Source organism: Bufo bufo, chromosome 1 (genome assembly GCF_905171765.1).
Source record: "Bufo bufo chromosome 1, aBufBuf1.1, whole genome shotgun sequence".
Lineage (NCBI taxonomy): Eukaryota > Metazoa > Chordata > Amphibia > Anura > Bufonidae > Bufo > Bufo bufo.
This window is the reverse complement of record NC_053389.1, coordinates 65,320,501-65,334,817: the sequence shown is the minus strand read 5'-3', so window position 1 is coordinate 65,334,817 and position 14,317 is coordinate 65,320,501. Positions and strand designations below refer to the sequence as shown.

At 44.9% G+C, this 14,317-nt stretch overlaps 1 protein-coding gene across 1 annotated transcript; it reads right to left on the bottom strand.

The window, feature by feature from the left end:
* On the bottom strand, nucleotides 1-12,563 carry RBM7 (RNA binding motif protein 7). The gene is made up of 5 exons (XM_040425532.1): nucleotides 12,378-12,563; nucleotides 7,734-7,896; nucleotides 4,472-4,565; nucleotides 2,125-2,224; nucleotides 1-908 (listed from the first exon to the last, which is right to left on the bottom strand). The coding sequence occupies exons 1-5, from the start codon at nucleotides 12,465-12,467 to the stop codon at nucleotides 600-602; spliced, it is 756 nt and encodes a 251-aa protein (XP_040281466.1). The 5' UTR covers nucleotides 12,468-12,563; the 3' UTR covers nucleotides 1-599.
* Between the last annotated feature and the right edge of the window lie 1,754 nt (nucleotides 12,564-14,317).

The following is a 14,317-nucleotide window of genomic DNA, read 5'->3' as shown; positions in this document are numbered from 1 at the left end:
GCTAGCGGCCATCTAGCAACCCATGTCCTCAGCTCTATACACAAAATCCCGGTGACAGGTTCCCTTTAAATATCATCCACTTTGCTGCTACTGTAAGATTTTTGCAGCAGATAAACCACAGCATATACCCCCCGCATGGAGACACTTCTGCTGGGATTTTTTTTCTAGCCTCGTCTAATGCAGGGGTAGTGATAAAGTGAACTCCTCCTTTAAGTACAACACTGATCATCTCCAATATTACATTTTTTTTCTTCTTTTTACAATGCAGGACCTCCAGACATGAGGTATTCCAATACAGAATAGAATATGTAGCTTCATGTACATGCAACAATTTTCAATTTTTTTTAAATTAACCACCAATATTTTTTCCCCACACTGAATACAATTTTTTAAAACTCCCATTAAAAAAAATAAAAAAATAAAAATTAAAAATATAAAAAAAAAGGTGATACATGACATCACATTCTCCCACTCCAAAATGTGTGAGCTTCGTCTCCAACCTTGTATGGGACTCGAGGCAAGTGCATTTTCTTCTTGAACACACAATTATGAAAGACTCCTTGAAACAGATCTCTCCTTACAGGTATAAACGAGACTCTTTAATAGCGAGAATGGCGCCACTTAGGCTCTTTTCTCTGAGTACCACGATCTTCGTAGTAGTGCTCTTCCTGACTTCCCCTGTAATAGGCGTCTTTACTGCTTTGGTAACCATCGTTCTGATAAGGATGAGAGGCTTGGTTCCTCATTTTTCGGTGGCCGTGGGAGGACTCATAGCGCACTGGGGCGGACTGGGAGGAGCTTTGATTATATGGACTGTAGTAGGGCGAGTAATTCGATGCAGAGGAATTAGCGTTAGACATCTCCGAGTTGGAACCATGAGAAGATCCTTGTCTGTAAAAGCTATTCATCTGGGGGAAAATAAATACGCTAGTTTAATAAAAGTTGTGAATACATTCTGCATAGCCAAAACAAGTAAGAAGATCAACTGGGGGGGGGGGGGGAATCTACCTGTGTAAAGTAGTGAAACTACAACTCCCAACTTGGCACATTCAACTATGAGAATTCAGAGAATAACCAAGGAAGTGTGCATGCTGGGAGTTATAGATGGACCACAACTGGAGTGCTGTGGATTTTTGATCCCTGTTGTAGGTCAACTGTATGCAATGTCAGTCAGCTGCTTCTAAAGCTGGCAATACACAAAATAATTGTCAGCCGAGTACTCATTTGGAAGATAGCCATTCCTGCTGATCTACCCATACATATGCATGCTCAGTCAAGCATGCAGCTGCAGTGAACTGGGAGGAAACCTCTGCCACAGATCTCTTGTCCAGACTTATCCTACAGAGAACAAAATTTACACTTGCGGTAGAGTGATCCGGCAAGCAGCTAATTATTTTATTTATTTTTTCTTCACATTTTTACCGGTCTGCCCATGCACAGACCTGAAGGACGGGGACGGCATTGCAGTATTTAGTGCTGATCCGGCATCTAATCTGGAATTTTAGACAGAGATAATACCGTAGCATGCGGCGGTATTTCCTCCGTCCAAAACGCCGTTCAGTGACTGAACTGAAGACATCCTGAACGGATTTCTCTCCATTCTGAATGCATGGGGATAAAACTGATCAGTTCTTTTCCGGTATTGAGACCCCATGACGGAACTCAGTGCCGGAAAAGAAAAACGCTAGTGTGAAAGTACCCTTAGATGGGCATTGAATTGGTGTATGGCAGCAGAATACTTGTTGGACTATGACATGGAGTTAATCTGTGGCTTTTCCCTGCAGATTCCCCTTAATATATTTGGTGCACATTACGCTAAGGCCTCATGCACACGGCCGTGTTCCGCAGCCGAAATTCCTTCTGACAGCAGGAGCGCACGGCGTCATTGGTTGCTATGACGCCGTGCGCTTCATGCCGCCGCCGCTGTACAGTGATTCGTATAGATCATACGAGTGTATCACTGTACAGCGGCGGCGGCATGAAGCGCACGGCGTCATAGCAACCAATGACGCCATGCGCTCCTGCTGTCAGTAGGAGTCCCGGCCGGGTTACCACGGACCGCTCTCGGCCGCGGAACACGGCCGTGTGCATAAGGCCTAATAGACATAAAATTTGTGCAGTCACCATTGCTTGTCTTTGAAGACTGTCTGGAGAAGAGTATGGTTTCTGATAGCCTGGAACAGGTGGCGAGTAGTCGTGTCTCATGTCCGAACTATAGTCGTATCTGTAAAGAAAAGAAATCCAATGAACCCACGATACAGACACACATGACCTTTTTCTTTAGCTCCTACTGCATAGGTTTTGTTTTTTTTGGTTACAAAAAGTTACACGTCCAGAACTGTTCAAATTTCAAAAATATAAAAAATGTTTTTATCCTGCATGGTGTATGGAGGGAAAAAAGTTAAGGAAAGTAAAAAAAATAAAAATGCAGAAAGAAAATTTTGCATGACCACTTATACCAGCTCGCAAAATAAGGTACCACAATACCGTAAGGGCAAGACAAAAAAAAAAAAAAAAAAACTCCAAGGAGGGATTGTTGTCATGCCTTCATAAGCATTAACCCCTTCAGGACCCTGCCATTTTTCACCTTACTGCCCAGGCCATTTTTTGTAAATCTGACACATCTGGTGATCACTTTAAAATGCTTTTACTTATCCAAGCCATTCTAAGACTGTTTCCTCATCACATATTGTACTTTATGACAGTGGTAAATTTTAGTCAAAATATTTCATCTATCTTTTACCAAAAGTTTGGAAAACTTAGTAATTTTCAAAATTGCAATTTATTGGCTTTTAAAACAGATAGCGATGCCTCCTAAAATAGTTATTACTTTACATTTCCCATATGTCTACTTCATGTTTGGATCACGTTGTAAATGACATTTTCTTTTTTTGGGACACAAGAAAGCAAATCTTAATTTTAGAAAATTTCCAAAACCCACTTTTTAAAGGACCAGTTCAGATCTGAAGTCACTTTGTGGGGCTTACATAATAGAAACCACCCATAAATGGCCCCATTTTATAAAAAAACACCCCTCAAGGTATTCAAATCTGACTTTACAAACTTTGTTAACCCTTTAGGAGTTCCACAAGAATTAAAGTAATATGGAGATGAAATTTAACTTTTTTGGTAGATTTTCCATTTTAATCCATTTTTTCCAGTAACAAATCAAGGGTTAACAGCCAAACAATTCTGTAGTTTACAGAAACACCCCATATGTGGTCGTAAACTGCTGTACAGGCACACGGCAGAGCACAGAAAGAAAGGAACGCCATATGGTTTTTGGAAGGCAGATTTCACTGGGATAATTTTAAGCTGCCATGTCACATTTGAAGACCCCCTGATGCACCCCTAGAGTAGAAACTCCCAAAAAAGTGACCCCATTTTGGAAACTACGGGATAAGGTGGCAGTTGTTTACTACCTCAATTTTTGTGAGGCAAGGTAAAAAAAAAAAAAAAAAAAGTCTTGGCACAGTTTTTATTTTTACAATATTCATCTGACAGGTTAGATCATGTGCTATTGTTATACAGCAGGTTGTTATGGACGCGACAATACCAAATATGACTACTTTTTTGGTTTTACATAAAGCATTTTACGGTTTGATAGGTACTATTTTTTGGGGGGGTGGCATACGCCTTTTTGATCGCTTGGTGTTGCACTTTTTGTGATGTAAGGTGACAAAAAAAAATGGCTGACAGTTTTTTTTTGTTTTGTTTTTTAAGTCAGGTGATAATTTTACTAGACCTAGTTGCTACGGACGTGGCGATACCCAATATGTACTTTTTTCACTTTAACACAAAAGCAATTTTGAAACAAAATATAAAAAAAAAAAAATCATGTTTTAGTGTCTCCATTCTGAGAGCCATATTTATTTATTTTTTTGCCTGATTATTTTATGTAGGGGCTCATTTTTTTGCAGGATGAGGTGACGGTTTGATTGGTACTATTTGGGGGGGGGGGGGGGAGTTTCATACGCCTTTTTGATCGCTTGGTGTTACACTTTTTGTGATGTAAGGTGAAAAAAAAAAAAAAAAAAGTTTTAGCAGTTTATTTTAATTCTTTCTATGGCGTGAGGGGGTGGATCATTGATGACCTGCTGCCCCGCTCACTTCAGGAATCCCAATCCTCGTGACCAAATAGTTATCCTCTATCCGGTCAATCGGGGTTAGCTTGTCACAACAGAAATATACCTTTAAGGGATTAATACACACACTTAAGGGAGTGTGTCCCCAGGAAATTCACCGTTACACCAGGCACTATGCCTTGTAGGGCTACCTCTGCCAAGTGTAATACCTGTCACACAGCAATCAGTACCTTTAATCCACATGCAAATGAGCAGTTAAAAGGGTTTTTTAAAAGGTCCAAGATATTGATAAGTCTACGATATCAGATTGGTGGGGTCTTACAATTGGTGCTCCCACAGCTCTGTACAGCGTATAGTCTGCTACTGCAGCTCAGGTTACAGCTTACCTGTTGCCGTTGGGTGATGGACCACTGCCAAAGCCACCGTTTCCATGTGGAGAGGACGCTGCATTATTTGCATCTTGAGAGGCATGACTGCTCCCTGGCAAAAGAAGAAAATAAAGAGGCAATAAGCGAACCAGAATTTTACATTTTCCTTTTTCGTCTTTGGGTAAACTCTCCTACTATACATTGGTAAAGTCATTAAATAGCTCTCCTCCAGAAGAAAGACACAGGATAGATAAGTTTCTGACCAGTGGAGTCAGACTGCTGGGACTCCCATTGATCTTGAGAATGGGGGTCCCAAGTCTCACATGTAAATGAAGCTGCGGGTAAATAGGTACACTGTCAAAGGCAGCCCATAGAGTTTAAGACGAGAGAGCAGTGCACATGCTTGACCACCACTCCATTCAAACAGGGGGGACACAACCTACGCTGAGATTGGTGGGGGGTCCCAGCTGTTGAAGCCCCACTGACCCTTTTCACCTAGTGAAATATTCAAAATACATGGAAGCGACTAAGAAAATGGATCAAATAATGTTTATTGTTAGATGTAGAGTAGACCGTAACACAACCAATGTCACATATTGTTAGTAGGATACAGAGGTCGGGCGCCCCCATTTTTAAAAGCAATTAACAGAAGAGTGGCCCTATCTAGAATACTTAACTTTTAATTGTTCAATAAAAAATAAATAAAATAGCCCAAAAAATTTTTTTAAATAAAATCACAGCAAGTAGTGCAAGTAAGCCAGTGCGCAGTTTAAGAGAAGGAACGGTCTTACGACTTTGTAGATTGGTAGCAGGGGGTCTCCCAATGTCGAGCAGGGGGTCTCGCCCAGAAATGCCCCTACTTGGCCTGAGCTACAGTTTACACTCCGGTCCCAACATTTTTTAATCATTATCTGGGACTTACCTGCAGAGTTTCCCATTTCTTCATTCCAGAGTCTTGAAACCATTCCACTTAGGGCTCATTCACACCAACATGTGCTGCCCGTTGCCGCAATGCGGACTGCATTTGTGGATCCGCAATACACAGGCACCGTTCCGTGTGCATTCCACATCAGATGCGGACCCATTCACTTCAATAGGTCCACAAATCCGGAGATGCGGAACGGAACCCTACGGAAGCACTATGGAGTGCTTCCTGGGGTTCCGTTCCTCTGCACAGCAAAAAGATGACCATGCTCTATCTTTTTGCGGAACGTACGGATGGCGGACCCATTCAAGTGAATGGGTCCACGATCCCTATGCGGCTGGGCCACAGTCGGTGCCCGTGCATTGCGGACCACAATTTGCGGTCCACAGCACGTGCTTCAAACGGTCGGGTGAACAAGCCCTTGGGGTACAGCAAGGAGCCCTAGTCAGATTTGAGGGACGGCTCAGAGGGGTCGCCCTTATCAGGGCAACTGCTCCGCTAGCTGAGCGCGAAACGTAGCTCAGGCCAAGTAGGGGCAAGACATCGGGCTCAATGTTGGGAGACCCCCCCCCCCCCCCCTTACCGATAATCTACAAAGCGGCAAGACCATTCCTTTACTTAACTTGTGCACTGGTTTACTTGCACTACTTGCTGTGATTTTTTTTATTTTTTTTTTATTTTATGATTAAAAGTTAAGTATTATAGATAAGGCCACTTCTCTGTTAATTGCCTTAGCTGTAGAGTACAATAGCCATCAGCCTCTGCATACAATCCACAGTCAGGGGAAGCGGGACAAGTTGGATTTAACAGTGTCCAGGCTATAAAAAAAAAAAAAAGAAAAAAAAAAAAAAAAAAAAAAGGTGGAAGATTTATCAAAACTAGAGTAAGGCCTCTGTCACACGGGCGTTGCGGGAACATGCGTGATTTTTCCACGCGAGCGCAAAACATTGTGATGCATTTTGCACTCGCATGAGAAAAATCGCACATGTTTGGTACCCAAACCCGAACTTCTTCACAGAAGTTTGGGCTTGGGATCGGTGTTCTGTAGATTGTATTATTTTCCCTTATAACATGGTTATAAAAGGGAAAATAAATAGCATTCTGAATACAGAATGCATAGTAAAATAGCGCTGGAGGGGTTAAAAAAAATAATAATTAAACTCACCTTAGTCCACTTGCTCGCGCAGCTGGCATCTCTTCTGTCTTCATCTTAGCTGATTGCAGGAAAAGGACCTGTGGTGGCATCACTCCGGTCATCACCATGGTAAAAGATCATGTGATGGACCATGTGATGACCGGAGTGACGTCACCACAGGTCCTTTTCCTGCAATCAGCTAAGATGAAGACAGAAGAGATGCCGGCTGCGCGATCAAGTGGACTAAGGGGAGTTTAATTTTATCTATTGTACTATGCATTCTGTATTCAGAATGCTATTATTTTCCCTTATAACCATGTTATAAGAGAAAATAATAATGATCGGGTCCCCATCCCGATCGTCTCCTAGCAACCGTGCGTGAAAATCGTACCGCATCTGCACTTGCTTGCGATTTTCACGCAACCCCATTCATTTCTATGGGGCCTGCGTTACGTGAAAAACGCACAAAGAGGAGCATGCTGTGATTTTCACGCAACGCACAAGTGATGCGTGAAAATCACCGCTCGTGTGCACAGCCCCATAGAAATGAATGGGTCAGGATTCAGTGCGGGTGCAATGCGTTCAATCCACGCACACCCGCGCGGAATACTCGCCCGTGTGAAAGGGGCCTAAAGGAGACGTAGCTTAGATGCCCATAGAAACCAATGAGGTTCTACCTTTCATTTTCCAAGCTCTGAAAAATGAAAGGCGGAATCTGATTGGTTGGTTGGTACGGGTAACTAAGTTTTACTTTATATCAGTTTTGAGAAGGGTTCATTCACACGTCGGCAACTGTTTTGCGGTTCTCAAATTGCAAATCCGCAAAACACAGACACCGGCCGTGTGTGTTCCGTATTTTGCGGACCGCATATGGCTGGCACCATGACAGAAATGCCTTTTCTTGTCCGTGGCCAAGAATAGGGCATGTTCTATGCTTTTGCGGGGCCGCGAAACGGAATGCGGTTGTGGACAGCACATGGTGTGCTGTCTGCATCTTTTGAGGCCCCATTGAAAATGAATGGGTACGCACCCGTTCCGTGGAACAGATGCGGACATATGAACAGACCCCAAAAGACAGCACGGTGAGGGAGACCGACACCGTCCGCTATCTATAGACACCAATCTAAAACTGGTTAGATCCCTCCTAGCAGTCAGGAGGAGCCATGTCCGCCTCCTAGACACAGCAGCTATAGTCACGGCCCTATGTCCTCCCCATTTACCTGATCGGTACTGGATTTTCAGAGGCCGTCCAAACAGTTTGATTCCATTTAACAGACTCATCCCATAGGGAACAGATTCTTCATGCTTGAAGTTTACAAAAGCAAATAATTTCGGATTGCCATCTTTATCCTTGGGGATTTTAACGCTCAGTGCAGGTCCAGCCTGGAAAACCAAGCAGCCCATTAGAAATACAAAACCATATCTGAAGAGGAGACGCTCGTATTATGTCTATTAATCCCTGCAGCAGTCACCTTATACACCCTTAGGCTTATTGCACATGAACGTGTGCGCTCAATGGCCGTATTACGGACCGCATTTGCAGATCTGCAATACATGGGCACTGTTCCGTGTGCATTTCCTATCACGGAGGCGGACCCATTCACTTCAATGGGTCCGCAAATCCGTAGATGCGGAATGGTGCGGAACGGAACCACTACGGAAGCACTACGGAGTGCTTCTGTGGGGTTTCGTCCTGTACTTCCGTTCTGCAAAAAGATAGAACATGTCCTATCTTTTTGTGGAACGGGCGGATGGCGAACCCATTAAAGTGAATGGGTCAGCGATCTGCTGCGGCTTCCCCATGGTGGGTGTTCATGCATTGCGGGCCATAGCATGGTGCGCAGTTAGTGTGCAAGAGGCCTTAGAGTACAGTCACTTTTTTTTTGCAGCTGATCAGGACCTGAATCTGCCTCAGAATAAGCTGATTTTTGTACCACAGGCTGTTTTTGGAGCAGATTTTGATGACTATTACTTTTTTCTGCTTCCCATTAACTAAATAGATTTTCATTGCAAATTCTATAGAAAACAGCACTAACACTAAAATTAATGGAAGGCAGGTTTGAGGCAGAAAAAAGCTTCAAAATCAGAGCCAAAACCTCAGTGTGAACTGGCAGTTAAAGGTGTTGTTCCCCACTGATCAGATACTGACGACTGACCCAGAGGATATGTCGTCAGTTAAAAAAAAAAAAAAAAAAAAGATCCCCTCCAATGCCCGGGCCCCTCATATACATTATACCTACCCTGCTCCCCGGCTAACGTGGCGCTCTGGTTCCCTGCACAGCCGCTACATCTCCCCAGCACGCAGATCAAAACATCCGGCAAGGGGGGTGGGGGGTGTTCTGGAGCAGCCAATAGCAGGCCGCGACGGGGACCCCTTAAGGCTGCCCGCCCCCCCCGCCCCCATATGTTTTGATCCATGAGACGGGGAGATGCAGCAGCGGACGTGCAGGGAACCAGAGCGACATGCGTGCTGGGGAGCAGGTAAGTATAGTGTATACAAGGGCCCTGGGAGTAAGATATTAATGACTTATGTTCTGGATAGGTCATTAAAATCTGATCAGTGGGGTCTGACTTCTGGCTGATCAGCTGTGGCTCTCCAGTCTCCTCACTATACTAAGCACAGTGCCATACACTGTATAGTGGCCGTGTTGGGCATTGCAGCCAGGACCATTCATTTAATGGACTGAGCTGCGCCTAGGCCACGTGACATCACTGGCCTAGGAAGATATTGGAGCACTACAGCCTCTCAAACAGCTGATCGCAGGGCTGTCAGGAGTCGGAACCCCCACTGAGCCGATACTGAGGATAGGACATCAATATTCTTAGCCACAGAAAACACCTTCAACTGACTGTTTGCTCTTAACGGGGTTCTGTGGGAATGAAGAAATTGAAATTACTTTGGTATTACTTTTATAAATATTTCCCAAATACCTTTCATTAGCCCTAATGGCTCTTTTGACTAGAGAGCAATCATTAGGCTCCATTCACACCCGTGCCGCAAATGGGTCCGCATCCGTTCCGCAATTTTGCGGACCATTAATTTCTATGGGAATGGAATGGATGCGGACAGCACACAGTGTGCTGTCCGCATCCGCCGAGCGCGGCCCCGATCTTCGGGTCGGCACGCTCCACAAAAGATAGAACATGTCCTATTCTCTATTCTGTCCGAAGACTGCGGACAAGAATAGGCAATTTTTATAGGGGTGCCGGGCGGGTGTGTTGCGGATCCACACACACACGGACGTGTGAATGGAGCCTTAAAGGGGTTATCCATCATAATGATCACTGTTAAATCTGTTAATGATTTGACAGTGATCATTTTTGTAAATAACTTTATTAAACAAATTCCCACCGATTAGGAGAAAATTCATCCCCACTTTCCTTATTGTTGTGACTCGGTCTCCCCTGGTTACGACCACCGCTCTTCCGCAAAATCCCGATGGTCGCGCTTGCCAGAAGACTTCTTTTCTCCGGCCGGGCCACTCGCTGTCCTGAACGCGCACGCTGCCGCGCATGCGGGCTAGCGGTGACTTCTTCCCGGCCAGAATAGTACAGAGCTGCGAACGCACACGCCGGCTCTGTACTATACTGGCCAGAAATAAGTCACATTGCGCATGCGCGGCAGCGTGCGCGTTCAGCTCCAGCGCGCGGCCCGGCCGGGGAGAAGACTTCAATCAAGGATGAGCCCGCCCCCAGCCAGAATCCAGGAAGTGAACGCGCGGTGGCAGCAGGTAAGTATGAAACTGCTAAGTGGGATAACCCCTTTAAGGGAAATAAAATGGCCGCCGTCCTATTAGCACACACAAAACCTGTCCTAATCACACAGGAGGACAAGTTACTTCACAACACTGAGCTAAAGAGCTGCCTCATCCTTCTCTCTGCTCTGCTTGTCAGGAGTTATGATCCTGAATACAGCTGATAAGATCTTCAGCTAAATCTCTGTAGGAATGGAGTCCATGAGGAGACATGAAGTACAGAGAGGACGGACAGGACAGACTGTGGTAATGGAGACTGCATACAAGAGCTGCTGCTCATTATCCACATCCCCACCTCCTCTCTGTACTTTATGTGTCCTCATGGACTCCATTCCTACAGAGAGTCATCTGAAAATCTTATAAGCTGTATTCAGGACCATAAGCCCTGACAAGCAGAGAGGAGGATGAGGCAGCTCTTTATCTCAGTGTTAAGAAGCAACTTGTCCTCCTGTGTGATTAGGACAGGTTGTGTGTGCAATAGGACGGCGGCCATTTTATTTCCCCCGAGGATTGCTCCCCAGACAAAAACAAGTCATTATAACTAATTTATTGGAGAATATATTTTAAATAAAGTAACAAGTATTTTCATTTTCTTAAAAGACAACTGTCACATTTTAGACCCTAAATTTCAATTTTCATAATGTAGTTACTAATAACATGATATTCCAGAATCTGTTACTATTAGACTGATTTACCCCATATGTAATAAGATTCAGCCCTTATAAACCAGTCTGCATAAAACTGCAATCTCACTATTCAGGTTACGATGGCGATCCTCTGCCCTCACCCTGAGGCCAATCCCACCTGCCCTCACTAGCCAGTAACAATAGCCTCCCAAAAGTGTCAGTAACCAGAGCCATCCCCCCTAAGGGTTAATCTCCTGCAGCACAGAGGGGTCCTCTTACCACATGTTGATTTCATTTATACACTGAGCAGACGGCAGATCTCCCTTCCCTGGTCTGCGCTGCTTCAACTCTGCATCCTCCAGCTCTGCTGAGTGAGGGAGCGTCTGCCAAGCGCAGGGACAGGGAGAAGTGCACACAGCCCAGGCACTGTTATCAGCTGCTGGGGAGGACCTGGCTTTAATCATTTACTTACAGTCCCTGGCTGTCAGTAATGTGACCCTGCACGCTGCGTGGACCATGCCGAGCAACCCCATTTTAAGCACAGGTAAAAGTAGGCAGTACAGGGAACAAAAAAAATGTGTAATTAAGGGGTAAATCGAGTACACAATGAAAAGATGAAATAGGGTCACCGAGGTGATATTAATCACCAATCCAATACTCCAAAAATAAATAAATAAATACAACAGTTATCCTTTAAGTCCCGTAGAACCCCTTTAAGTTTTTCCATTGGCAATTCTCTAATTCTCTCTCTGCTAGGGAAAATCTGTCTTTTGCAGACCCATGCGGCCATTCTGCAAATTATAGATAACGTGCTATTATTGTGCGAACAAAAATAGCCATTCTACTGACGGCAGTGAGAAAGAAATATGGAGTGCACATGGAGGGAGTCCGTATTTTCAGCTGTTGCAAAACTACAACTGCCAGCATATCCCGATAGCTGTAGGCTGTCCAGGCATGATGAAGTTTTGCAAACACTGGAGGGCCACAGGTTGTACATACCAGAAACCGCCTCCTATAGTGTGTGTGAGATATATATATATATATATATATATATATATATATATATATAGATATATATATATATATATATATATATATATAATCCGTTTTTTCCAGATGACATTGGAGAGACAGATCCGGTAACAAATGGTATCCGTTTGCACACGGATTTCCGGATCTGGCAGCTTCTGCCGGATTCTACACTAGTGTGAAAGTACCCCAATAGGGTCTCCAGTGCAGCCTCTACCAGTGGATGCCCTGCTCCACACTGCCATCTAGCGTACAATAAGGAAACTGCTCTCCATGGCCCTCCTCGTTAGTAATAGTGCACAGTAGACGTGTCATGCATACAGTACCGGCCGCATATTCGCTTTGTACATAATTCGTCAAACCGCCCACAACGGTCAATAATATTGTCTTTCCCACATGTTCCGCTTCTACAACGGAAAAGCCCTCGATCCCTGTTACACTTCCGCGCCCTTACCTGCAGAAACAGCTCGAACAGCAGCTCCTCCGTGGCTCTCGGGTCCAAATTCCCTACAAACAAGGTCCTGTCCGCCTCCGCAGCCCCCATTTTCGCCCTCCGACCCAATGACGACACAAGCAAGCGACAAAACGACCGGTGGAACCTCACGTTACGTTACTAGCTGGCCACGCCTTATTAAGGGAAGGGGCGGGGGGGGGGTGAGCGTGGGAGGGGCTCGAGGGCGGAAGTAAGTCACTGTAGGGGTCACGTGGTATGTGCTGCGTCAGTCGCTGCTGGCTTCGGATGCCTTGCAGTGACGTCGACTCAAACTACACAGCGCCGCCTGTGGGAGGGAGGATCGGCAGGGAGGAGCTGCCTATGGCTACCAATCACATTGTTGCTTTCATATTTTAAAAGGTTTTTGAAATAAGAGCTGGATCTGATTGGTTGCTATGCTATACGCATCTAGCTCTTAAACTACAGCAGAGTTTTCCTACAGCTGCTTTTAATGTCTGTATTAATGTCATAGCCATTTTTGAGTACAGTTTTTTCCTCCTCATACAGCCGAGTTGTAGGAGAGCTCTTTTTTTGCCAATTTTTGTAAAGGCATCATTTAAGGACTTGTCTCACTTCAGCAAATAGCATTTAGCATGTAGAGGAAGTTAATACAAGGCACTTACTAATGTATTGTGATTGTCCATATTGGTCTCCTTTGCTGGCTGGATTCATTTTTCCATCACCATTATGCACTGCTCGTTTCCATGGTTAGTGCCTTGTAATAACTTTCTCTACACAATAAATGCTATTTGCCGATGTGAGACAACCCCTTTAAACGTAAGGACCTTTAAAGGGGTTGTTCACTTCTGGGGACCTCTTCTGCAGAGCCCACAGGGGGAATCATACTTACCTGATCCCTGACGGTGGGTTCTGGCTCCCCATCGCCCCCCTCAGGAGCCGCCTGTCTCCCTGCGTCAGCATTTACTTTCACGTGGCCACTGCAGCGAATGACTGGTCACAGCCATGTCATGTGACCCGCGGCAAACCAGATGTTGACGCAGGGAGAGCTAGGACTGTGGCACCTGATGGGGATCAGGGAAGTATGATTCCCACTGTGCGCCTGGCCACGCTGGGGTGGTTTGCAGAAAAGGTCCTCATGGGTGAACAACCCCTTACAGAAAAAAATTCTTCTGATTAGTCTTAAAAATGCATTGCAATACCGGATCCGTTTTTCCGGTGTCATCAGGCAAAATGGATCCGGTATTTATTTTTTTCTCATTTTTAAAGGTCTGCGCATGCGCAGACCGGAAGGACGGTTCCTATGGAAAAAAATGCCGGATCCGGCACTAATACATTCCTATGGAAAAAAATGCCGGATCCGGCATTCAGGCAAGTCTTCAGTTTTTTTCGCCGGAGATAAAACCGTAGCATGCTACGGTTTTCTCCTTTGCCTGATCAGTCAAAATGACTGAACTAAAGACATCCTGATGCATCCTGAACGGATTATTCTCCATTCAGAATGCATGGGGATATACCTGATCAGTTCTTTTCCGGTATAGAGCCCCTAGGACGGAACTCTATGCCGGAAAAGAAAAACGCTAATGTGAAAGTAGCCTAAGACGACACACGACCTGTGCAGGAAAGAAACAAAATGAATTGCAATTGGTGATACATTAGTCCCAGCAATATTCTTTATTTAGACCAGACGGATAAAGGGTATTCAGACGTCTGATCCATCGCATCTCTCTCTCCTGGAGCACAGCCTCGCGGTTACCACCCCGGCGTAGAGGCGGAACCCAGTCAATGACTTGATACCGAAGTTGGCTAACTGCTTGTTTCTGGGAAATAAAATGTTCAGCCAAAGGGGCATACATTTTTTGTGTACGTATATTGGATTTGTGTTGTCCAATACGATCTTTCACCTTTTGCGTAGTCTCTCCTACGTAACCCAGGCCGCATGG